Source organism: Corythoichthys intestinalis, chromosome 13, assembly GCF_030265065.1.
Source record: "Corythoichthys intestinalis isolate RoL2023-P3 chromosome 13, ASM3026506v1, whole genome shotgun sequence".
Lineage (NCBI taxonomy): Eukaryota > Metazoa > Chordata > Actinopteri > Syngnathiformes > Syngnathidae > Corythoichthys > Corythoichthys intestinalis.
Genome location: NC_080407.1, coordinates 13494221 through 13517590, shown reverse-complemented (window position 1 = coordinate 13517590; position 23370 = coordinate 13494221). Strand labels below are relative to the sequence as shown.

The 23370-nt window shown below is 40.7% G+C and overlaps 1 protein-coding gene across 8 annotated transcripts in view; it reads right to left on the bottom strand.

The window, feature by feature from the left end:
- col7a1l (collagen type VII alpha 1-like) overlaps positions 1-23370 on the bottom strand; it is a 120164-nt gene that overhangs the window by 23066 nt on the left and 73728 nt on the right. For 4 of the 8 annotated variants that reach the window (XM_057855879.1, XM_057855881.1, XM_057855880.1 and 1 more), the window contains 27 exons: positions 21501-21581; positions 21361-21396; positions 21246-21290; positions 21116-21178; positions 21006-21041; positions 20775-20801; positions 20583-20618; positions 20461-20505; positions 20353-20391; positions 15680-15733; positions 15583-15606; positions 15462-15518; positions 15343-15387; positions 15241-15276; positions 15132-15158; positions 11379-11450; positions 11257-11319; positions 11175-11192; positions 11074-11109; positions 10980-11009; positions 10876-10911; positions 10675-10809; positions 7571-7651; positions 7326-7433; positions 7213-7257; positions 7029-7088; positions 1154-1204 (listed from right to left, as the gene is read on the bottom strand). In XM_057855879.1, coding sequence (XP_057711862.1) covers positions 1154-1204; positions 7029-7088; positions 7213-7257; positions 7326-7433; positions 7571-7651; positions 10675-10809; positions 10876-10911; positions 10980-11009; positions 11074-11109; positions 11175-11192; positions 11257-11319; positions 11379-11450; positions 15132-15158; positions 15241-15276; positions 15343-15387; positions 15462-15518; positions 15583-15606; positions 15680-15733; positions 20353-20391; positions 20461-20505; positions 20583-20618; positions 20775-20801; positions 21006-21041; positions 21116-21178; positions 21246-21290; positions 21361-21396; positions 21501-21581 — 1386 coding nt within the window. The remainder of the gene's footprint in view (positions 1-1153; positions 1205-7028; positions 7089-7212; positions 7258-7325; positions 7434-7570; positions 7652-10674; positions 10810-10875; positions 10912-10979; positions 11010-11073; positions 11110-11174; positions 11193-11256; positions 11320-11378; positions 11451-15131; positions 15159-15240; positions 15277-15342; positions 15388-15461; positions 15519-15582; positions 15607-15679; positions 15734-20352; positions 20392-20460; positions 20506-20582; positions 20619-20774; positions 20802-21005; positions 21042-21115; positions 21179-21245; positions 21291-21360; positions 21397-21500; positions 21582-23370) is intronic. The other 4 variants (XM_057855882.1, XM_057855883.1, XM_057855885.1 and 1 more) reach the window with 4 other exon arrangements.

Here is a 23370-nt window from a genome sequence, read left to right as displayed (position 1 = left end):
TGCGTTTTGGATCATTGTCTTGTTGCAGCATCCATCCTCTTCTTAGCTTCAACTGTTTGACAGACGGCCTCAAGTTTTACTGCAAAACATCCTGATAAACATTTGAATTTATTCTTCCAGTAATGATTGCAAGTTGTCCAGGCCCTGAGGCAGCAAAACAACCCCAAAACATGATGCTCCTTCCACCATGCTTCACGGCAGGGATGAGGTGTATATGTTGATGAGCTGTACCATTTTTTCTCCGCAAAATACTTTGCCAAAACTTCTGTGGAGTGTCCAAGTGCCTTTTTGCGAACATTAAACGAGCAACAATGTTTTTTTTAGACAGCAGTGGCGTCCTCTGTGGAGTCCTCCCGGGAACCCCATTCTTGGCTATAGTTTCACATATAGTTCATGTGTGCACATACTCGAGGCTTCCTTTTTACCTCTCTGAGTATTCTGCGCTGAACTCTTGGCGTCATCTTTGGTGGACGGCCACTCCTTGGAAGAGGAGCAACAGTGCCAAACTCTCTCCCCATTTTTAGACTACTTCTCTGATTGTCAGTTGATGAACATCCAGACTTTTAGAGAGGGTTTTGTATCCATTCCCAGATTCATACAAATCAACAATTCTTGATGGCAGTTTTTCAGACAGCTTTTTCGACAGAGCCATAATGCACATGAGACAATGCTTCTCATTAAGACAATTCTTACCAGGTGTGTGTTTTACAGTGGACAGGGCAGCTTTAAACCACTCATCAGTGATTGGGCACACACCTGCCTTAAAATGTTTGGTAATAATTTGTTTCAATTGCTCTTTAAGTGTCCTTAGGGAGAGGGTTCACTTATTTATTTTTCCCACTTCTGTCATTGTTTGCATGCTATCCTCATTAAAATATGAAAACCTATAAATGTTTGGGTGGTTAAGTGAAAGCAGACACTGTTTTTTTCCATCTGTGTGATTTTGACAAAGATCACATTTAATGGGGATTTTATGCAGAAATGAGAGAAATTCCAAAAGGTTCAGATACTTTTTCATACCACTATAGGTTTGAGCTTTGAATCATGCGTGAATGCATTTTAAAAGGTTAAAATGTCAGGTTTTGCCACACTGGTGAAAATTGCAGGTTTTAGACACACGTTAATGTTGCATGCGAGTTGATCAGAATGCCACCTTGTCTGCGTCCTGTTTGTCGACAGGAGGCGACGGCAGCGACTCTTCGTCCTAGGAGTAAAAATTCACATTGACCATTTCAAAGTGAAATGAATTTAACCCTCATATAATGGCGTAGGTTTGGTCTTAACATTGGTAGGGACGATATAACAGCATAACCTGCATGCACACTTTTAGCTTGGGATGGGACATAAAACCAGATTGGGTGAATGGGGGTCAGGGCTACATTTCTCACGAATATGAGTTATGCAGGTTGGCAAGTTCACACCGTTTAAAGTGCCTGTGACATCATATAAAAAAATCTTAAAAAGCAGTATTATGTGAATTAGAATCATATTTTGAGACGATTCGATTATATCCAACAATTTGGCAAAGCGCAGATGACGAGAAACTAGTCTTTTAATCAGCTATTTAGCCCCGCCTGTCATTATAGCGCTCTAGCGTCCCCAGCTGGGGGAGGACGTCGGCAGGGTCAAAATTTCTTCTGATTTAGAATTCAGCCCATTGAGGGGGAAGATTCAGAACGATGAAAATGCGAACAAGAGAGTAGCAAAATGTCATTGTTTCAATCTCTCTACTTTTTTATTGAAGTATTTTTCCCCAGTTGCTAAATAAATGGTATGGTCATGACAAATAATGGTCTTGCGCTCAATGGATTATGAAATATTAAAAATGCATTCATTCAGCACAACAGGGCAAAATTACTCCATAATGGTCAAAACTGTCGAGTTCTTGCACCTCCCAAACGATATTTTATGCCACTGGAGTTAGTCCGGCTTTTGTCATTTTCCTGTCCCGGCTTCGGAGAGTGTAAACAAATCAGGAGGCGTGACAGCTAGCGAACATGCTAACCCGAACCGAGCGGCGTTTACGTCTTATTCTCGCCTTTCGAAAACAAAACAAAAAATCACACAAAACAACCCCGGATCATATCACACTGCGGCGGGGTTGTCGATTGTCTTCACCGATCGGCAACCCCCCAGGCAGCGGGCAAGATACAGCTCGACGTTCCCCTGCTGCGGGCAGGAGTGCTCGTTGCCGGGGAAGAAGCTGGAGAATGACTGCCGGACAAACCGGCCGACGTCAGAGAAACACGTAGCTGCCCGAGTAGTGTTGTTTTTGGCTGCCTTTTTAATTTTAGTCTTAGTCTTTTGGATGACAATACTCAGGGCCGGCCCAGGCCATTTGGGGGCCCTAAGCAAAAGAGTGCAAAGGGGCCCATATTTTTGGCCCACCATTTAGTCACAGTGTACTGTGAAACCCATACACGCAATCCAAGCCATACGTCCATATTTTGTATATTAATCAGATTTTGTTGCACTGCATACTTCAAACTTCTCACCCCAAATGATTGTCAGTACAGTAGATAGCGCCAAACCTTTTTCTAAAAGAGGAAAGAAAGAAGGAAGAACTTTTATTTTTTCAAGCTTGTAATCAAGTATCAAAACTCACAAAAATCAAATAAAACAAACTGTAGTAAACAAAATAGAATACAAATTAAACAATTGCCAGATTGGGGGCCCCCTAGTGGTCAGGGGCCCTAAGCAGCTGCATAGTCTGCGTATAGGCTGGGCCGGCCCTGACAATACTTATTGGTCTTTGTCATTTTTTAGTCATGTCAAATGGTGTTTGTCTTCATCAAGTTTTTGTTGACTGGACCTCAAGACTAATTTTGTCTAGTTTTAGTCCACGTTTAATAAAAATGTTTTCGCCTGTGAAATGAAAAAAAAAAAATTAAACCCACTAGGACAAAATGAACTGTATGTAAAAAAAAGTTGTCTGAGAGTTTAAGAGGACCCTCGCCTTTAGCAATAGCCTGATGCTAACGTGACAGTGAATGCTATGCTAATGCTACAAGTTAAATTTAGTGTGTGATGATCACTTAGCACAGAGAGTTTAAGAGGACGCTCGCCGTTAGCAATAGCCTGATGCTAACGTGACCGTGAATGCTATGCTAATGCTACGAGTTGCATTTAGTGTGTGATGATCACTCAGCACAGACCTTTAAAGACTAAAGCAACATTGCATATTCTCTCTTCTTGCCAAGAAAAGACAAATCTTAGCGTGTGTATCTCAAAACAGGCAATGGGAAGACTGGAGAGGACACTAGCAGGTGAATTGGGGGTGTGCAGCACGTCACATGGGTGACACAAACCAGACACACATTGTGAACATGCGACAAAAACTATGGCGCATTTTCGTCTCGTCAGAGGAAAACTGGCATTCATGTTATGTTTTAGTCTCCCAACACACGTTTTTAGCTCGTTACCGTCTCATCATCATCATGTGAAAATTGTTCCTTGATGAAATGTTTTCGTATTAGTCATCGTTGACGAAAACATTGGTCCGCGGTGAACGGAAACTTTTTGAAACCCAAAAAGGTGTCACGCGCTTCTCCCTTGTGCAGCAACAAAACCCTGCAGCATATTTGGCTGGCGTGATTTGAAAAATAAACAAATATACCCGCAAAATCAGCTGAATCCACAGTCGACATGCTATAAAGCAATGATGCATTGTGAGATGCTGACCCGGGTGACGTCACATTCGCATTCCTCCTCAATCCAGAAGTCACTCATTTTCATGGCGCGGGATTCAAAAAATTAAATATATAAATCGATCGCTTCCACATACATCCAAGCGGTCCATTTCATTCAGGAGCATAAAATACCACGTGAAATATGAAATAAACATGCTTTTTTGCTGTCATAGGCACTTTAATGTTATGCTAACTCTGATGCAGGTCGGATTTTCAGCAGCAAAATTAGTGGTGTGTTTCCCACCTGCAAAACATTGGCGTCTTTTTAAATTAGAGTGGCTGCTGCTGGCCGAAAAAAACTTCTAATATCCCTCGTCTTGGAAGGGGGTGGAGGCGGCTGACTGTTGTCGACATGTCCAGTGGGGCAAATAAGTATTTAGTCAACCACTAATTGTGGAAGTTCTTCCACTTGAAAATATTAGAGAGGCCTGTAACTGTCAACATGGGTAAACCTCAACCATGAGAGACAGAGTGTGGAAAAACCCCCCAGAAAATCACAGTTTGATTTTGAAAGAATTTGCAAATCATGGTGGAAAATGAATATTTTGTCAATACCAAAAGTTCATCTCAATACTTTGTCATGTACTCTTTGTTGGCGATAATGGAGGTCAAACATTTTCTGTAACGCTTCACAAGCTTTTCACACACTGTTGCTGGTATTTTGGCCCATTCCTCCATGCAGATCTCCTCTAGAGCAGTGATGTTTTGGGGCTGTTATTGGGCAACACGGACTTTCAACTCTCTCCACAGATTTTCTATGGGGTTGAGATCTGGAGACTGGCTAGGCCACTCCAGGACCTTGAAATGCTTCTTACGAAGCCACTCCTTTGTTGCCCTGGCTGTGTGTTTGGGACCATTTTCATGCTGAAAGACCCGGCCACGTCTCATCTTCAATGCCCTTGCTGATGGAAGGAGATTTTCACTCAAAATCTCTCGATACATGGCCCCATTCATTCTTTCCTTTACACAGATCAGTCGACCTGGTCCCTTTGCAGCCCCAAAGCATGATGTTTCCACCCCCATGCTTCACAGTGTGTATGGTGTTCTTCGGATGTAATTCAGTATTCTTTCTCCTCCAAACACGAGAAGCTGTGTTTCTACCAAAAAGTTCTATTTTGGTTTCATCTGACCATAACACATTCTCCCAGTCGTATTCTGGATCATCCAAATGCTCTCTAGCGAACCGCAGACGGGCCTGGACGTGTATTTTCTTCAGCAGGGGGACACGTCTGGCAGTGCAGGATTTGAGTCCCTGGCGGTGCATTGTGTTACTGATAGTAGCCTTTGTTACTGTGGTCCCAGCTCTATGTAGGTCATTCACTAGGTCCCCCCGTGTGGTTCTGGGATTTTTGCTCACCGTGCTTATCATTTTGACGCCACGGGGTGAGATCTTGCATGGAGCCACAGATTGAGGGAGATTATCAGTGGTCTTGTATGTCTTCCATTTTCTAATAATTGCTCCCACAGTTGATTTCTTTACACCAAGCGTTTTACCTATTGCAGATTCAGTCGTCCCAGTCTGGTGCAGGTCTACAATTTTGTCTTTGGTGTCCTTGGACAGCTCTTTGGTCTTGGCCAAGTTTGGAGTGTGACTGACTGAAGTTGTGGACAGGTGTCTTTTATACCGATAATGAGTTAAAACAGGTGCCATTAACACAGGTAATGAGTGGAGCCACGTTAGAAGAAGTTAGACCTCTTTGACAGCCAGAAATCTTGCTTGTTTGTAGGTGACCAAATACTTATTTTCCACTCTCATTTGGAAATAAATTCTTTAAAAATCAAACAATGTGATTTTCTGTTTTTTTCCCTGCACATTGTCTCTCATGGTTGAGGTTTACCCATATTGACAATTACAGGCCTCTCTAATCTTTTCAAGTAGGAGAACTTGCACAATTGCTGGTTGACTAAATACTTATTTGCCCCAATGTACATCCAAGCGGTCCATTTCATTCGGGAGCATAAAATGCCGCGTGAAATATGAAATAAACATGCTTTTTTGCTGTCATTAGCACTTCAATGTTCTGCTAACTCTGATGCAGGTCGGATTTTCAGCAGCAAAATTAGTGGTGTGTTTCCCACCTCCAAAACATTGCTGTCTTTTTAAATTAGAGTGGCTCCTGCTGGCCGAATAAAAAACTTCTAATATCCCTCGACTTGGAAGGGGGCGGAGGAGGCGGACTGTTGTCGACATGTATTTCTGTCGGGGCTGTGTGAGTGTGAGTGTGCGTGTTTGTCGGGTGTTGGACAAGTCATCAGCCAATCAAACATTGTTTTCCGAAATTTCCAGGTTCGCGGTGAATCAGTATCAGGCACACTTTTGCTCAATAGACAATGTTTATTGATTAGAAAATGCAGAATAATGAGATTTATTGATTACAAGCCCACAAGAGCAAGCAACGAGCATCAAAAACAAGCATAACAAGGGTAACGATGACGCTAGATTTGAGTTTGTCAATCCCAGAATCCCCGCGCTACGTTACAGCATAACCAGGTGTCCCTTAGCAATGAAAATCGCTTACCGTGACAAATGAGCGGGAGACAACTCTCCGGTAAGGCGGTGAAGGAACAAAGCCAGGCGATCCGTACATGACCCGCTGGCGGACTTCCTTCGCCGCCTTACCGGAGCGTTGTCTCCCGCTCATTTGTCACGGTAAGCGATTTTCATTGCTAAGGGACACCTGGTTGTGCTGTAACGTAGCACGGGGATTCTGGGATTGACAAACTCAAATCTAGCGTCATCGTTACCCTTGTTATGCTTGTTTTTGATGCTTGTTGCTTGCTCTTGTGGGATTGTAATCAATAAATCTAATGTATTCTGCATTTTCTAATCAATAAACATTGTCTATTGAGCAAAAGTGTGCCTGTTACTGATTCACCGCGAACCTGGAAATTTCGGAAAACAAATGTGGAATTGAGGGGGGGGGGGGGGGGGGGGGGGAGTGACCGGCACATTCACCAAGTGAAAAGGGGGTAGATGTAAGTTGAACATAATGAAAATAATTCACTTAATAATGGTAGGGTCAATTCTATCCTTACAACATATAGGTAGAAAATCTAAATTACCTGTATAACTGAACTGTAGTGCATATAAGGTTGCTTAAAGGTTGGTGGGGAAAATTTGAGCATCCTGAAAAGTTGCTTGTGTTATGTCCCTACCATCCCTATGCAAACCTACGCCCTTGCCCTCATATCATGTCAAGTGGGCGGAAAGAACAACTCCATAGTTTTCTAATTAAGACGCAATGAAGTAGGTGTGATTCAAGTTTGACAGGTCGCTTAACGAGAAGGCGCCCGCACGTCAGCGAGCGTCACTTCCAATTCAAAAATGAGGCCGCCCACCTCCTCCCGCTCGTAATCTCGGGCCTCGTAAAACTCCTCCTCCGCCCGCCGCTCCCCCGTCTGGGGGATGACAAGTGTTGCAATACCGTGATATGAGAGGGGCAGCGAGAGAACACATTTCTCTAAAAGCACACTTTTTTTATATTAAAAATGCCTCTGACAATTCACAACATGTGTCATTTACCAGGTGATGCGTGTGCCTCGCTTGCCGTCCTTTATTTCCTTTCCCCTGGTTCACAAAAAGTCAAAATCAATATTTTGTAATGACGCTCATTGACAAATACGACTGACATTTACCTTCCTCTTATGTCCTGAACCTTTTCTACCTGCCTTTTTCTCCACCTTTTCTTTCTTTGGTGGCACAGTCCATAACGTTGGACCTTCTGTAGTATCATTCCAGGAGTCCTTTCAAGAAAAAAAGACGCTTGTTAGCACGAACCGTTGACGGTGATAGAATAAATGTTCACTTCAAATGAATTGGATGTCTACGAGTGATAAACTCATTTAAATTCACAGCAGATAATTAGTCGTCGACCACTCACAGGCTGTGTCGGTTGGTCCAACTCAAATTCCTCGATGGTGTCGAACAGCGACTGGTTGGAAAATTCGCTCTTTTCTGAGCTCTGTTGAGGCGCGAAGAACCGAAATGTAAATATTGCAAAGAACAGCCATAGACTTCATAACTCTATTGACCTGACACTTTGTCATTCTTTGCCTTACCATAGGGGGGCGAAGTTCATTTCATAATAGTCATTCAAAGACAGCACACACTCATGTCCAAGCCGGATTTAAGTTCGGATTTTTGAAGAACTAAGAAAGCTCTACCACATACAAACATGAAGGATTGTCTCAGGAGTGATTTGTTCGAGGATTCAAGGTAATTATTATATTTTTCGTACCATGCATGCATTTTGAAACGTGAAAAAAATGGGAGAAATTAGCCGCTACAGCATTGGCATTATACTTCGCAATATTTACGTAAAATAAATGCTACCTGCACGTTTTTTTTTTTGCTTTTATCCAAGAATCAAGACTTTTTTACGTCCATATCTATGAAGAATTCGGGGATTTAAGCATTTATTCACAAGAATTTTCACCGGACAAGCTCTGTTTGCATCAGACGGCAGTTAGCATCATTCGCTAACAGAGTAGCATTGTACTTCAACATATTTAAGTAAAATAAACGCTAACTTCACTGTTTCTTTGCTTTTAACCAAGAATCGAGACTGTTTTATGTCCATATCTATGTAGAATTTGGGGATTTAGGCAGTTATTCACAAGAATTTTCACCGGAGAAGCTGTTTACATCAGGCGGCCGCTAGCCTCATTCACTAAAAGTAGCATTGTACTTCGACATATTTACGGAAAATAAACAGTAACTGCAAGGTTTCTTTGCTTTTAACCAAGAATCGAGACTGTTTTATGTTCATATCTATGAAGAATTTGGGGATTTAAGCAGTTATTCACAAGAATTTTCACAAGAAAATCTCTGTTTACATCAGGTGGCCGCTAGCCTCATTCACTAACACCGCTAGCCTCTGTCGCTAAAAGTAGCATTGTACTTCGACATATTTACGTAAAATAAATGCTAACTGCACGGTTTCTTTGCTTTTAACCAAGAATCGAGACTGTTATACATCCATATCTCTGAAGAATTCGGGGATTTAGGCAGTTATTCACAAGAATTTTCACCAGAGAAGCTCTGTTTACATCAGGCGGCCGTTAGCTACATTCACTAACAGACTAGCATTGTACTTCGACATATTTACGTAAAATAAATGCCAACTGCACGGTTTCTTTGCTTTTAACCAAGAATCCAGACTGTTTTTCGTCCATATCTATGAAAAATCCAGGGATTAAAGTATTATTTCTCAAGAATTTTTGCGAGAAAATCTCTATTTACACCAGGCGACCGCTAGCCTCATTCACTAACACAGTAGGATTGTACTGCACCATATTTAAGTAAAATAAACGCGAACTGCAAGGTTTCTTTGCTTTTAACCAAGAATCAAGACTGTTTTACGTCCATATCTATAAAGAATTCAGGGATTTAAGCATTTATTCACAAGAATTTTCGCCAGAAAAACTGTTTACACCAGGTGGCCGCTAGCCACATTCGCTAACAGAGTAGCATTGTACTTTGACATATTCACGTAAAATAAACGCTAACTGCGCGGTTTCTTTGCTTTTAACCAAGAGTCGAGACTGTTTTACGTCCATATCTATGAAGAATTCGGGGATTTAAGCAATTATTCACAAGAATTTTCACCAGAAAATCTCTGTTTACGTCAGGCGGCCGCTAGCCTAATTCACTCAACTATATAACTAACTATACAACTGTATAATGACAATAAAGGGCTATTCAATTCTATAATAGGTTGTGATTGCATATAAAAAAATATTAATAATCTATTTATAAATTGTTTATAATTGATTCTGCATGTTTTCCTCAAGTATTAAGTTTCTGATGTGGAAATTAAGTGTTGTATTAGCTGTTAAAAACAATTTAAGTTGCTATTTTGGGCAAAAATGTATATGTTATGTCAAGTGTTACGTCAAATCAATGACTTTTGGGAAGAAAATTCATGTGTAAACAAACACAAAAAAAATACAGTACTTGTACCACAATGTGAAATGCCTACTCTATCATGTAATATTTAAGCCAAAGGCTGCTAAAATTCACTCTACTCATTTTACGCTGCCTTTTATTTCTCTATATAGGTAAAACGGCGCCATTACAGATTGAGCGCGACAATGCGTGAGTGAGTCGTGCAGTGCATGCATTAATTGCGTTAAACATTTTAACGTTATACATTTTTTAAAAAATTAATTAACCGCCATTATCTGGATAAATTTGATAACCCTACCTTAAGCCTAAACTAGATACTCTGGATGAGTGAAACAAATTATGTCTGTAACGTTAAATACAATTAGAAAACGATTTAATTAAGAAATATATATATATGAAAAAAAGGCATGGCCGATATTTTTTTGCCGATTCCGATACTTAGAAAATGATGTGATCAGACCCGATCGATCGGGATGCAGATCGATCAGGACATCTCTAGTTTTACCTATTGCAGATTCAGTCTTCCCAGTCTTTTGTCTCTGGTGTCCTTCAACAACTCATTGGTCTTGGCCATCGTGGAGTTTGGAGTGTGACTGACTGAGATTGTGGACAGGTGTCTTTTATACCGATAATGAGTTAAAACAGGTAACGAGTGGAGCCTCGTTAGACCTCGTTAGAAAAAGTTAGACCTCTTTGACAGCCAGAAATCTTGTTTGTAGGTGACCAAATACTTATTTTCCACTCTAATTTGGAAATAAATTCTTTAAAAATCAAACAATGTGATTTTGTTTTTTTTTTTTCACATTCTGTCTCTCATGATTGATGTTTACCCATGTTGACGATTACAGGCCTCTCTAATTTTGTCAAGTAGGAGAACTTGCACAATTGGTGGTTGACTAAATACTTATTTGCCCCACTGTATAGCTAAGGTAGCTGCCTGTTTTGGTTTTTGGTCGGTAGTAGTTTTGGATTTGAAAATATATAAGTTTTTGAAAATAGGCCTCCTACAGATCGGCCCTCCGTGTCATGTCAATATATTATGAAGTCTATGGAACAGCCCAAGCGGACTTGACTTACAGTGTACTCAGTGATGATGTTGGAGGTCGGCGTGTCTTCGTTTGTCTGAGCTTTCGCGGCGCTGCCGAGTGTGCGAAGCAGCTCCTCCGTGCCGTCCTGCAGCAGCCTGTCCATTAAAGCCTTCAACACAGGCAGCTGGGAAGCAAGCAAAGACGTCAGTCTGGAGAACCAACAGCTAGGACGTCGAGAGTGCACGTGCACCTTGATGCCGTAGCTTTCAAACATTGCCTCAATGTCCTGCAGAAGAAAAATGACATTAGTCGAAGTAATTTCACTTAAAACGGCAAGCGGGTTCAGAACTTCACCTTCATCTCCACTGATTTCCCAGGATCACCCTTTAGAGAAAGAAACAGAATACTGCACTTCCATGTATTGTAATCTCTATTTAAACCATTGTACCTTTTGGCCTGTCACGCCAACGTCTCCTTTCTCTCCCTGCAGTCAAAAGGCAAATTAGGCCGGGTGATTGTGTGTTGGCGTGAACCACGTTTCCATGTTACCTTCATTCCTGGAGAGCCCTTAAAAGACATTGGAATGATATTAAAATGAGATCATGACACGAAATTTAAGCAGGACCCTTACCGTCGCTCCCGGAGGGCCCATCGGTACGGGAAAGGCTTGGCGGATTTCGTCAATGGTGGCACCCTGCCAACCGAAGTTCAGTTGATTTAAAGCTCAAAAAATGGCAAATGTTGTATTTTTACCTCTGTGGTGACGAGGACCTGCTTCCCAGGTGGACCCGGGGGTCCAGCTTCTCCTTTACTACCGTTCTGACCCTGCAGTGCGACAACAAGGCGCTAACTTGCATCCTTTTGTTTTGTCATAGACTTCACTATCAGTTGATGAGACAGCTACTATAGACATTGCGCCACAGCTTCCCAAAGGGTGTCGGGCATGGTAGAGCGCCGTCGTCGTGGCTTTCACTGCGATAAACTCAAACACAAGCTGCGTTTTAATGCTAAATTCAGGTGGAAACGGAAACAGGACGAAGGTTTTAGTGCATACAAGGAGGCAGGGGTGTCTCAAGAGTAATTTGGTTGAGGATTTAAGGTAATTACTATATAAAATAGCACCATACATACACTTTGAAATGTTGTGAAAACAATGAAATGAATAGAATTTTCCCCCCTTAACTTTAGCTTGAAATATTTATGTAAAATGAACGATAACTGCCCGTTTTTTTTTTTTTTTGCTTCTACAGTGGGAATTAAAAGTATCTGAACCTTTTGGAATTTTTCACATTTCTGCATGAATTCACCATCAAATGTGATCTGATCTTTGTCAAAATCACACAGACGAAAAAACAGCTAAAACCACCCAAACATTTATTGGTTTTCATATTTTAACGAGGCTAGCATTCAAACAATGAAAGAAGGGGGAGGTATAAGTAAGTTAACCATCAAATTTATTATTTTGTGCCGCCCCCCACCCCCCCCCCACCCCTTTGCCAGCAATAACTTCAAACACTTCCTGTCGCTGCAGATCAGTCTGGCACATCGATCAGGACTAATCTTGGCCCATTATTCTAAAAAAATGCTGTAGTTCAGTCAGATTCCTGGGATGTCTGGCATGAATTCATCGATTAGACTAACTAACTAACTAACTAACTAACTAACTAACTAACTAACCTAAAGACATGAATTGAAGACTATCTTTAGGTCAAGCCACAGCATCTCAATGGGGTTCAAGTCTCGACTTTGACTTGGCTACTCCAGAATATGTAGGATTTAAGGTAATTACTACATAAAATAGCACCATACATACATTTTGAAACGTTGTGAAAACAATGAATCGAATTTTTTCCCCGTAACTTTAGCTTGAAATATTTACGTAAAATGAATAACAACTGCCCGTTTTCTTGCTTCTACAGTGACAATAAAAAGAATCTGAACCTTTTGGAATTTCTCACATTTCTGCATGAATTCACCATCAAATGTGAGCTGATCTTTGTCAAAATCACACAGACGAAAAAACAGCTAAAACCACCCAAACATTTATAGGTTTTCATATTTTTTAACGAGGCTAGCATTCAAACAATGAAAGAAGGGGGAAGTATAAGTAAGTTAACCATCAAATCTATTATTTTGTGCCCCCCCCTCACCCCTTTGGCAGCAATAACTTCAATCAAACACTTCCTGTAGCTGCAGATCAGTCTGGCACATTGATCAGGACTAATCTTGGCCCATTATTCTCAAAAAATGCTGTAGTTCAGTCAGATTCCTGGGATGTCTGGCATGAATTCATCGATTAGATTAACTAACTAACTAATTAACCTAAAGACATGAATTGAAGACTGTCTTTAGGTCATGCCACAGCATCTCAATGGGGTTAAAGTCTCGACTTTGACTTGGCTACTCCAGAATATGTATTTTGTTCTCCTGAAACCATTCTGAAGTTCGTTGACTTCTGTGTTTTAGATCATTGTCTTGTTGCAGCCTCCATCCTCTTTTTAGCTTCAAATGTCTGACAGACAGTCTCAGGTTTTCCTGCAAAACTTTTTAATGTATTCTTCCATTAATGATTGCTAATTGTCCAGTCCCTGAGGCAGCAAAACGTCCCTAAATTAATGATGATCCCTCCACCATGCTTCACAATGGGAATGAGGTGTTGATGTTGGTAAGCTATTTTCCCTCCACACATGACGTTGTGTGTTACTCCCAAACAATTCAAGTTTGGTTTCATCAGTTCACAAAATATTTTGCCAAAACGTCTGTGGAGTGTCCAAGTGCCTTTTTGCAAACATTAAACGAGCAACAATGTTTTTTTTAGACAGCAGTGGCTTCTTCCTTGGCGTCCTTTCCATGAACACCATTCTTGGCCATAGTTTTACATATAGTTGATGTGTGCACAGAGATATGGGACTGTGCCATTGATTTCTGGAAGTCACTCTAGGGTTCTTTTTTAACTGAGTATTCTGCGCTGTTGACGTCATCTTTGGTTGACGTCCACTCCTTGGAAGAGAAGCAACAGTGGCAAACTGTCTCCATTTGTAGACAACTTCTCTGACTGTCGATTGATGAACATCCAGACCTTTCATCAGTGATTAAGCACACACCTGACTTAAATTGTTTGGTAAAAATTGGTTTCAATTGCTGTTTAATAGGGCAGTCAAAATTATTGCGTTAACGGGCGGTAATTATCTTTTTAAATTAATCACGTTAAAATATTTGACGCCATTAACGCACATGCCCCACTCAAACAGATTAAAATGACAGTACAGTGTCATGTGCACTTGTTACTTGTGTTTTTTTGGAGTTTTGTCGCCCTCTGCTGGCGCTTGGGTGCGACTGATTTTCTGGGCTTAGCAACTTAAGAATTGTGTAATTATTGACATCAACAATGGCGAGCTACTAGTTTATTTTTTGATTGAAAATCTTACAAATTTTATTAAAACGAAATTAAAAAGGTGTTTTAATATAAAATTTCTATAACTTGTACTAACATTTATCTTTTAAGAACTACAAGTCTTTCTATCCATTGATTGCTTTGACAGAATGTTAATGTTAATGCCAACTTGTTGATTTATTGTTATAACAAACAAATACAGTACTTGTCCCTTTACAGTATGTTGAATGTATACTATATCCGTCCTGTGTCTTATCTTTCCATTCCAACAATAATTTACAGGAAAATATGGCATATTTTATCGATGGTTTGAATTGCGATTGATTACGATTAATTCCTTTTTAAGCTGTGATTAACTCGATTAAAAATTTTAATTGTTTGACAGCCCTACTCTTTAAGTCTTCTAAGGCAGAGGGTTAACTTACTTTTTTTTTGCCCCTTCTGTCATTGTTTGCATGCTATCCTCATTGAAACATGAAAACCTATAAATGTTTGGGTGGTTAAAGCAGACACTGTTTTTACATCTGTGTGATTTTGACAAAGATCAGCTCATATTTGATCGTGATTTTATGCAGAAATGTGAAAAATTCCAAAAGGTTCATACCTATAGGAATTTCAGGAAGTTCTTTGTTTTGTGATGGCCGCCATGTTGGATTTTGTATCCATACACAATAGCCTAACTTTACATTCAAACAATCAGGTAATATTTGGCCAACTGCCCGTTTTTTGGCAGGAAACTTGCAATTTAGATATTTTTGTGTCTAAAATTTTGTGTCATCCGGCAAATGATCAAACTCTTGAATGGATGTACAAGATCGAGCTGGACATAAATGTTAGTGACATAATTTGCCGGATCATCTAGCGTAAAATCGTAGAATTTTATTGCCATTTTAAATTTTGTTATACTCATATAAAAAAATAACTAATTGGGATTTTATCCGGGAATGACTTTGTTTTTATGCCGCTGCTCGTGGAGACTCATATTGGACTGAGGGAGGTGCATTTTGGTTTTAGGTCGCTAGCGGCTTTGGTTTTGAAAATATTTTAAGTTAGCTCCGCCCAGTTTCCCGTCAACTGATAGTTAGTGGATGGTTTTGTTTAACACAACTTACACTTGCGCCTGTGTCGCCTTTCTCCCCCTAGAGTGAGAGAAAGTAGAATTGGCACCAAAATTTTCCACTCTTGAAATTTTATTTAAATGTTTGAGTTTCATTCAAGAACCTTTTTCCCTTCTTCCCCTTTTTGTCCCTCCTCTCCCTGCAAAATTTGCATACATTGAACAGCAGATTGAGTTCGCAAAACAAAGCAAGAAATGTAGCTCACGTCTTTTCCCGGGAGTCCCCGTTTGCCGTCGACGCCGGCTCGTCCCTGCAAAACACAAAACAATCATTTTGTTAAAGGAGGATAATGGGAATCATCACTGATTTCTACAAACGCTTTACCGGCGTTCCTGGTAATCCGGGCATTCCGGCGATGCCGATCCAACCTTGTTCGCCCTTCTAGAAAAAGCACAATCGGAATTCAACTAAAGCTCCGAATATTTGGATTATTTTCGACACTTACAGGACCAGGCGCTCCTTGCTCCCCCTGCCAGTCAAAATTTGAGCGTTATGCAAATGTCAAGTGGTTTTAAAAGTGGAAAAGAGGAAGCTCACATGACCTTTACGCCCGGTTCTCCTGTCAAACCGTTAAGTCCGTCTTTTCCAGAACCGGCCTGCGCATAGTAATAAATACTATTAAGGAATTGCTTCCCAACATACAGTGTGGCAAGTAAGTATTTAGTCAACCACCAATTGTGCAAGTTCTCCTACTTGAAAGGATTGGAGAGACCTGCAATTGTCAACATGGGTAAACCTCAACCATAAGAGACAGAATGTGGAAAAAAAAAACAGAAAATCACATTGTTTGATTTTTAAAGAATTTATTTCCAAATTAGAGTGGAAAATAAGTATTTGGTCACCTACAAACAAGCAAGATTTCTGGCTGTCAAAGAGGTCTAACGAGGCTCCACTCATTACCTGTATTAATGGCACCTGTTTTAACTCATTATCGGTATAAAAGACACCTGTCCACAATCTCAGTCAGTCATACTCCAAACTCCACTATGGCCAAGACCAAAGAAGGCCGAAGGATACCAGAGACAAAACTGTAGACCTGCACCAGGCTGGGAAGACTGAATCTGCAATAGGTAAAATGCTTGGTGTAAAGATCACCTGTGGGAGCAATTATTAGAAAATGGAGGACATACAAACCACTGATAATCTCCCTCGATCTGGGGCTCCCTGCAAGATCTCACCTTGTGGCGTCAAAATGATAACAAGAACGGTGGGCAATAATCCCAGAACCACACGGGGGGACCTAGTGAATGACCTACATAGAGTTGGGAACACAGGAACAAAGGCTACAATGCGCCGCCAGGGACTCAAATCCTGCAATGCCAGACGTGTCCCCCTGCTGAAGCCAGTACACGTCCAGGCCCATCTGCAGTTCGCTAGAGAGCATTCTGATGATCCAGAAGAGGACAGGGAGAATGTGTTATGGTCAGATGAAACCAAAATAGAACTTTTTGGTAGAAACACAGGTTCTCGTGTTTGGAGGAGAAAGAATATTGAATTGCATCCGAAGAACACCATACCCACTGTGAAGCATGGGGGTGGAAACATCATGCTTTGGGGATGTTTTTCTGCAAAGGGACCAGGACAAATGATCTGTGTAAAGGAAAAAACGAATACGGCCATGTATCAGAGAGATTTTGAGTGAAAATCTCCTTCCATCAGCAAGGGCATTGAAGATGAGACGTGGCTGGGACTTTCAGCATGACAATGATCCCAAACACACAGCCAGGGCAACAAAGGAGTGGCTTCGTAAGAAGCATTTCAAGGTCCTGGAGTGGCCTAGCCAGTCTCCAGGTCTCAACACCATGGAAAATCTGCGGAGGGAGTTGAAAGTCCATGTTGCCCAACGACAACCCCATAACATCACTGCTCTAGAGGAGATCTGCGTGGAGGAATGGGCCAAAATACCAGCAACAGTGTGTGAAAAGCTTGTGAAGAGTAACAGAAAACGTTTGGCCTCAATTATTGCCAAGAAAGGGTACATAAAAAGTAGTGAGATGAACTTTTGGTATTGACCAAATATTTATTTTCCACCATGATTTACAAATAATTTTTTAAAAATCAAACAATGTGATTTTCTGTTTTTCTTTCCCCCACATTCTGTCTCTCATGGTTGAGGTTTACCCACGTTGACAATTACATGCTTCTCTAATATTTTCAAGTGGGAGAACTTGCACAATTAGTGGTTGACTAAATACTTATTTGCCCCACTGTATGCTTCTCAAATGTTCTTCTCAAACCGCTTCAGTTATTCGCAGTGGGTCGCAGCGACACATGCAGCGATCCAACTCCAGATTTAGGTTGAAAAAGTACAAAAGCTGTACAGCATACGAACAGGAAGGATTGCCCCAGGAGTGATTTGTTCGAGGATTCAAGGTAATTATCATATTTTTCATACCATGCATGCATTTTGAAACGTTGTGAAAAAAAAAATCAATGGGAGAAAGTAGCCGCTACAACATTGGCATTATACTTCGCAATATTTTGGCCACCCACGCTACATATGACGTATTTTGCCTTACAACATTAGTGTTCTCCTTGTGATCATACGTTTTAAAAGACTTCTGCATTGTGAGCCTTTTTCCTCTAAAAACAAAGGGAGAACGGATTTTCTCTTTAGATGTATTTCTTGGTCCTTTGAGCCGGATGACAACGCCTGACCAATGAGGCTGGGAACCACCAATAGTGGTTGAAGACTGTGCACAGCCAGCCACGTTCTGTGAGAAGTCCACCTTTCTCCATGGCCAATCTCTCTGGGTCATCCTCTGAGGGAGTGCAAACGAGGAACGAGGCCTACTCCACTCCAGTACATTGAAACTAGATATTAAAATTACCGTAATTTTCGGACTATAAGCCGCTACTTTTTTCCTTCATTTTGATACCTGTGGCTTATAGACCAGTGCGGCTTATTTGTTGATTTTTTTAGGTAACACTTTATTTGACAGTGGTGTCATAAGACTGTCATAAGATCATCAAAATAATGACATGACACTATCATGGACAATACTGAATGCTTATGTCATTAAGTGTCATTTGGCAAATTATGTCACTAACTCTATTTTTGTCCATCTTGGATCTTTTGCATCCATTCAAAAGTGATATCATTTGCCGGATAACACTTAATGACATCTGTTATAAGCATTCATGAATGCTCAGGACAGAGACATTAGAGGTTAGATCATGTGCCCGAACCCGACCCGACTGTTTAGCATTCACGTTCGGGTCGAGTCGGGCCGCCGTGCCGGACTAATAAATTATTTTTGAAAAAAATGGAGAGCAGGCTCTCTGTATTGCGCTTTTGCTTGTGCACGCACGCACATGAACGCCGTGGCGCCGCCCGCTTTTTCTTCTTGTCCTCCCGCTGTAGCGCTTGCGCACGGCCGAGGCACCGCCCTCTTTTTCATTTTCTCCTGCTCTGGCGCCTTCCGTGCGTCTACAACTCCACAACTCCTCATCCTCGTGGTACTTCTTTTTCAATATGGTGCAGCGAGAAGTTAAAAACAAACTGAAGACGGGGGAATGGAAGACGCAACAATGCACTGGTAGGAGTGAGGTGTGGAAAGAATTTCAATTGATCGTGGAAGATGCAACAAAAAAACTGTGTCGGCTTCGTCAAATGCACCATATACCCAAAACTTTCCAAGTTGGCAAGAAAAAGTGTTGTGCATCCCTGCAAGCAGCAGCAGCAGCGAGAGAGTTTTCAGCGCTGCAGGCCGCACAATAGATCAGCGGAGAACGTCACTGAAACCTGCCAGTGGACGCAATCTTATTCCTGCACGACGACGACCAAAAATTATAAACACTGTAAGTAAGCCATAATATCCTGCTGTTCAAATCGCCATTTTTATTCCGAGCCGGTCTAATTATTTCCCTTATTTCACAGGAATAAAGAGCAGGACACGAGGCCGCAAGTTGCAGACAGCAGTCAAGGCCAGCCCGCAGTTTAAAAGCTTTTATTTCATTTTAATTTTTTTGGTATTGTTGTCATTACAATAAAGACTCTTATTTCAAAGCATTTGTCGTTTTTTTTTTTTTTTTTTTTGCTGCTGTTCCCTCTCCTTGTCAGAGAGGCGCGTCCATGTGAGAACAATAACCCACACACTCAAATATATTTAACAAACTTTCCCAGCGTTATTTCGTTGTGTAAATGCTTTTATAATTCTCATAAAAATATGGAGACTAGCATTTTTTTCCTGACAACTGTGAATTCATTACGAAAGACACTTTTATTTATGCACACAAAGGCAACACAAATGTGATCCTTTTGAATCTTCTCCTCTGTGTGTCTGCAAAACCACATTTTAAAAAAAATATTAAACTTTCCCAGCGTTATTTCGTTATGTAAATGTTTTTATAATGATCATAAAAATATGTAGAGTATTTAAACATTAAGAAAACTTTTTTTCTGCTAACTCGAAGAAATGAAAATAAATTGCTGCTTTTTTTTCCCCCGCGTCACTCCAATAACAACAAAAAAAAAATCGGGTTTTTCGGGCTCGGGCCTGCAAATCTAGTTAATTGATCAGGCTCGGGCCGTGTCGGGTCGGGCTGGATTTTTTAGGCCCGAACTAGGCTCTAAGAGACATGTCATAATTATGATTGTGTAATGACAGTCTTATGGCACCACTGTCAAAGAAAGTGTTAGCAAATACCATAACTAGCAATTATTGGAATAGTAACTGAAGAAATATTTAGCACAGAACATGATTTTTGATTGTTATTTACATCTGTAGTGCTGCAATGCATGCTAAGAGGCATTTTGGATGACAACACCCAACAGCAGGTGGCAGCAGAGGTTGACTGTCTCCCCCAAGTGATGGCCAAATAAAGCTTCTTGAAGCAATAAAGCTTTGCTGCAATTGGTTCAAAGCTTACTGATGGTTCATTTGGTCTTATGACAGTCGGTCGTATGATACCGCTGTCGAATAAGGTTGTACCGGTTAATATCTTTTGGTGTAAATATCCCATGATACAGTGTGGACAGCTGCGGCTTATAGTCCAGTGTGACTTATCTATGAACAAATGGCGTTTTCGTGCCAAATTTGGTGGGCTGCGGCTTATAGTCAGGTGCGCCTTATAGTGCGAAAATTAGGGTACTCAAGTGGTTGAGGTTATCCGAAAGAGCTTCGCATGAGGGTTAAACCAAAAGTACATTTTTTGATGGATCACATGAGTGGAAATAGAACAAAGTAGACAGACACGTCATTTGGATACCAACCAGAGAGGATCCCGGTAGTCCGGGTTTACCCTCAGGACCCTGCGAATGTACAAAATACAACATTGTGAGGTGACTTTTCACGTGGAAAACCGCAAACGTGGCGCTCACTCTCGGTCCAGGCGGGCCCGTTTCGCCTCTTAATCCCGGTTCTCCCTGATAGAAACAGTAAGCCGTTTTAAAAGAGAAACTCGCTTGGGAACACAACATAAATATTTTATCGATAAAGCTACCTTGATGACTCTGGTGAAGATATTGCCTCCGAGTGGCTAGCAAAAAAAAAAAAAACAGAGATTGAGAGCGTTCATTTCTCATCGCTTGTGTTATTGTCCTGACTTTACGAGCGGGCTCGCGACAAACGGTCCAGTTAAACACCGCCAGACTGATGAGAAGCGGTCACGCGTCACTATTAAAGGTTTGTTTACCTGCGTTCCCGGAGGTCCAGGCTTTCCCTTTGTGACGACAGCGGCCGCACAAAAAAAGATCAAATTGTTTAAAATCAAATCAAAGGATGCCAGGCGTTTGCAGGAAATAGAATGCGCGTCGAAGAGCGGCACACACAAAGGCCAAAACAAAAGATATCGGAATAGCCATCGCGATAAAAAGCTAAGCGGCGGATTGAAACAAAGCAGTCAATAAGCATCTCCGACACGTACCGGCTCGCCTTTGTCGCCTTTTTCTCCGTCGCGCCCCTGCGAGGATGAAAAACATTTCATTACGAGTAATTATGAAATGTGACTATTGACAAATATGATCTTTTTTTTACAGTCGGTCCGGTGTTTCCAATATCTCCCTTGTCTCCCGGTCGCCCCTGAAGTCCCGATGGTCCCTGCTCGAAAAATGTTTTAAAAATGCAACAATACAGTAATTGACTTGATTCAATATTGTGGAAATACCCTTGTTCCTGGGTCACCAGTTGCTCCGTGCGGTCCTTGCTCTCCCTGCAAAAGACAAAATCAGTTGATTGCAAGCTGTGAAATATTTTGTCATGTTTTTGAACATGCACAACACCTTTATCCCTTGTTCTCCTTTCGCTCCAGGTTGGCCCTAAAAACAAGGACAAAACTCATTTAATAATTTGCACAGGGATAAAAAAAAAAGTTTTGACGATCAATATCATCACTTGTATCAACCTCATGTGATTTACTTACATCTTTACCTCTTAATCCTGTTTCGCCAGGATTTCCAGGTGAGCCCATATCCCCCTTGTCGCCTTTGGGACCGTCCTGTCCCTGCACAACACATTCGATATTATCGACAGTCATCGATGGCGATAGACGTCAAATATGTTGGTAACACTTTACAATAAGGGTCCATCAATTAACATAAGTTAATGCATGACAAATATTCATTTAATCCCTTATCTAACATTTATCAATAGAGATCGGGATGCCGATCGATCGGGTCCGATCACGTAATTTTCAAAGTATCGGAATCGGCAAAAAAATATCGGACATGGCTTTTTAAAATATACATACACTATATATTTTTTAATTAAATCGTTTTCTAATTGTATTTAACGTTACAGACATAATATGTTATACTCATCCAGAGTCTTTAGTTTAGGCTTAAGGTAGGGTTATCAAATTTATCCCGATAACGGTGGTAATTAATTAAAAAAAAAAAAAGTATCACGTTATAACATGTAACGCAATTAATGCATGCGCTGCATGACCCACTCACGCATTGTCGCGTTCAATTTGTAACGGCGCCATTTTACCTATATAGAGAGCTAAAAGGCAGCATAAAATGAGTACAGTGAATTTTGGCTGCCTTTGGAGCCTTTTTTTAATTGGTTAAAGCCTTACAATCCCTCTCGCTACGATTAGAAATATCGTGGGAAGCAATGTGGGGAAGCAAGGTAGTAGCTGATCTTTTTCTTAACACCCCATGTTATTTCCCAACGCAAAGAGAGATCAATTATTAGCACTACGCACAGTCATGGTTGCACTTCCCATCATGCATTTGGCCATGGCTACAGTATCATTTACTGAAAGCTCAACAAATACACTAGATGGCAATATTTAGTCACAATGTACAAAGTCACATGTATCCTTTAAGAATTACAAGTCTCACAAAGAATGTTAATAATGTAAATGCAATCTTGAGGATTTATTGTCATTGTAAACAAATACAGTACTTATGTACTGTATGTTGAATGTATATATTCGTCCGAGTTTTATTCATTTTTTTCTTAATGTATTGCCAAAATGTATATGATCGGGAAAAATTATCGGGAATGATTGGAATTGAATCAGGAGCAAAAAAAAGCTATCGGATCGGGAAATATCGGGATCGGCAGATACTCAAACTAAAACGATTGGATCGGGAGCAAAAAAACATGATCGGAACAACCCTATTGAAAACTTAAGATCTCATATATCTCCTGAACAGTCTCACCAATTTTGAAGATGAACCAACTAACTTGCTCGGCGACAAGGTCTAAAATGCGCACCGTGTAAATCGCTAAAAAATTCACATTTGATCAAAAATACCCGATTTCCTGTTGGGTTTGGAATTTGGAGGCAAGAGACTTTTGGAACAGTTCTTCACCACGTATTGACTCCCCAAATTTCATCGCTCTACGTTAAAAAAACCTAATATATATATATATTCGTCCGAGTTTTATTCATTTTTTTCTGAATGGATTGCCAAAATGTATATGATCGGGAAAAATCATCGGGAATTATTGGAATTGAATCGGGAGCAAAAAAAAGCAATCGGATCGGGAAATATCGGGATCGGCAGATACTCAAACTAAAACGATCGGGAGCAAAAAAACATGATTGGAACAACCCTACGTGAAATAATACCATACTTAAGGTTAGGTTATAATATATAATGTATTTAATAGATTACTTATCATTAATTCACATATACATTAGTGCATTAATAAATACAGTGGGGCAAATAAGTATTTACTCAACCACTAATCGTGCAAGTTCACCCACTTGAAAATATTAGAGAGGCCTGTAATTGTCAACATGGGTAAACCTCAACCATGAGAGACAGAAATAGGGG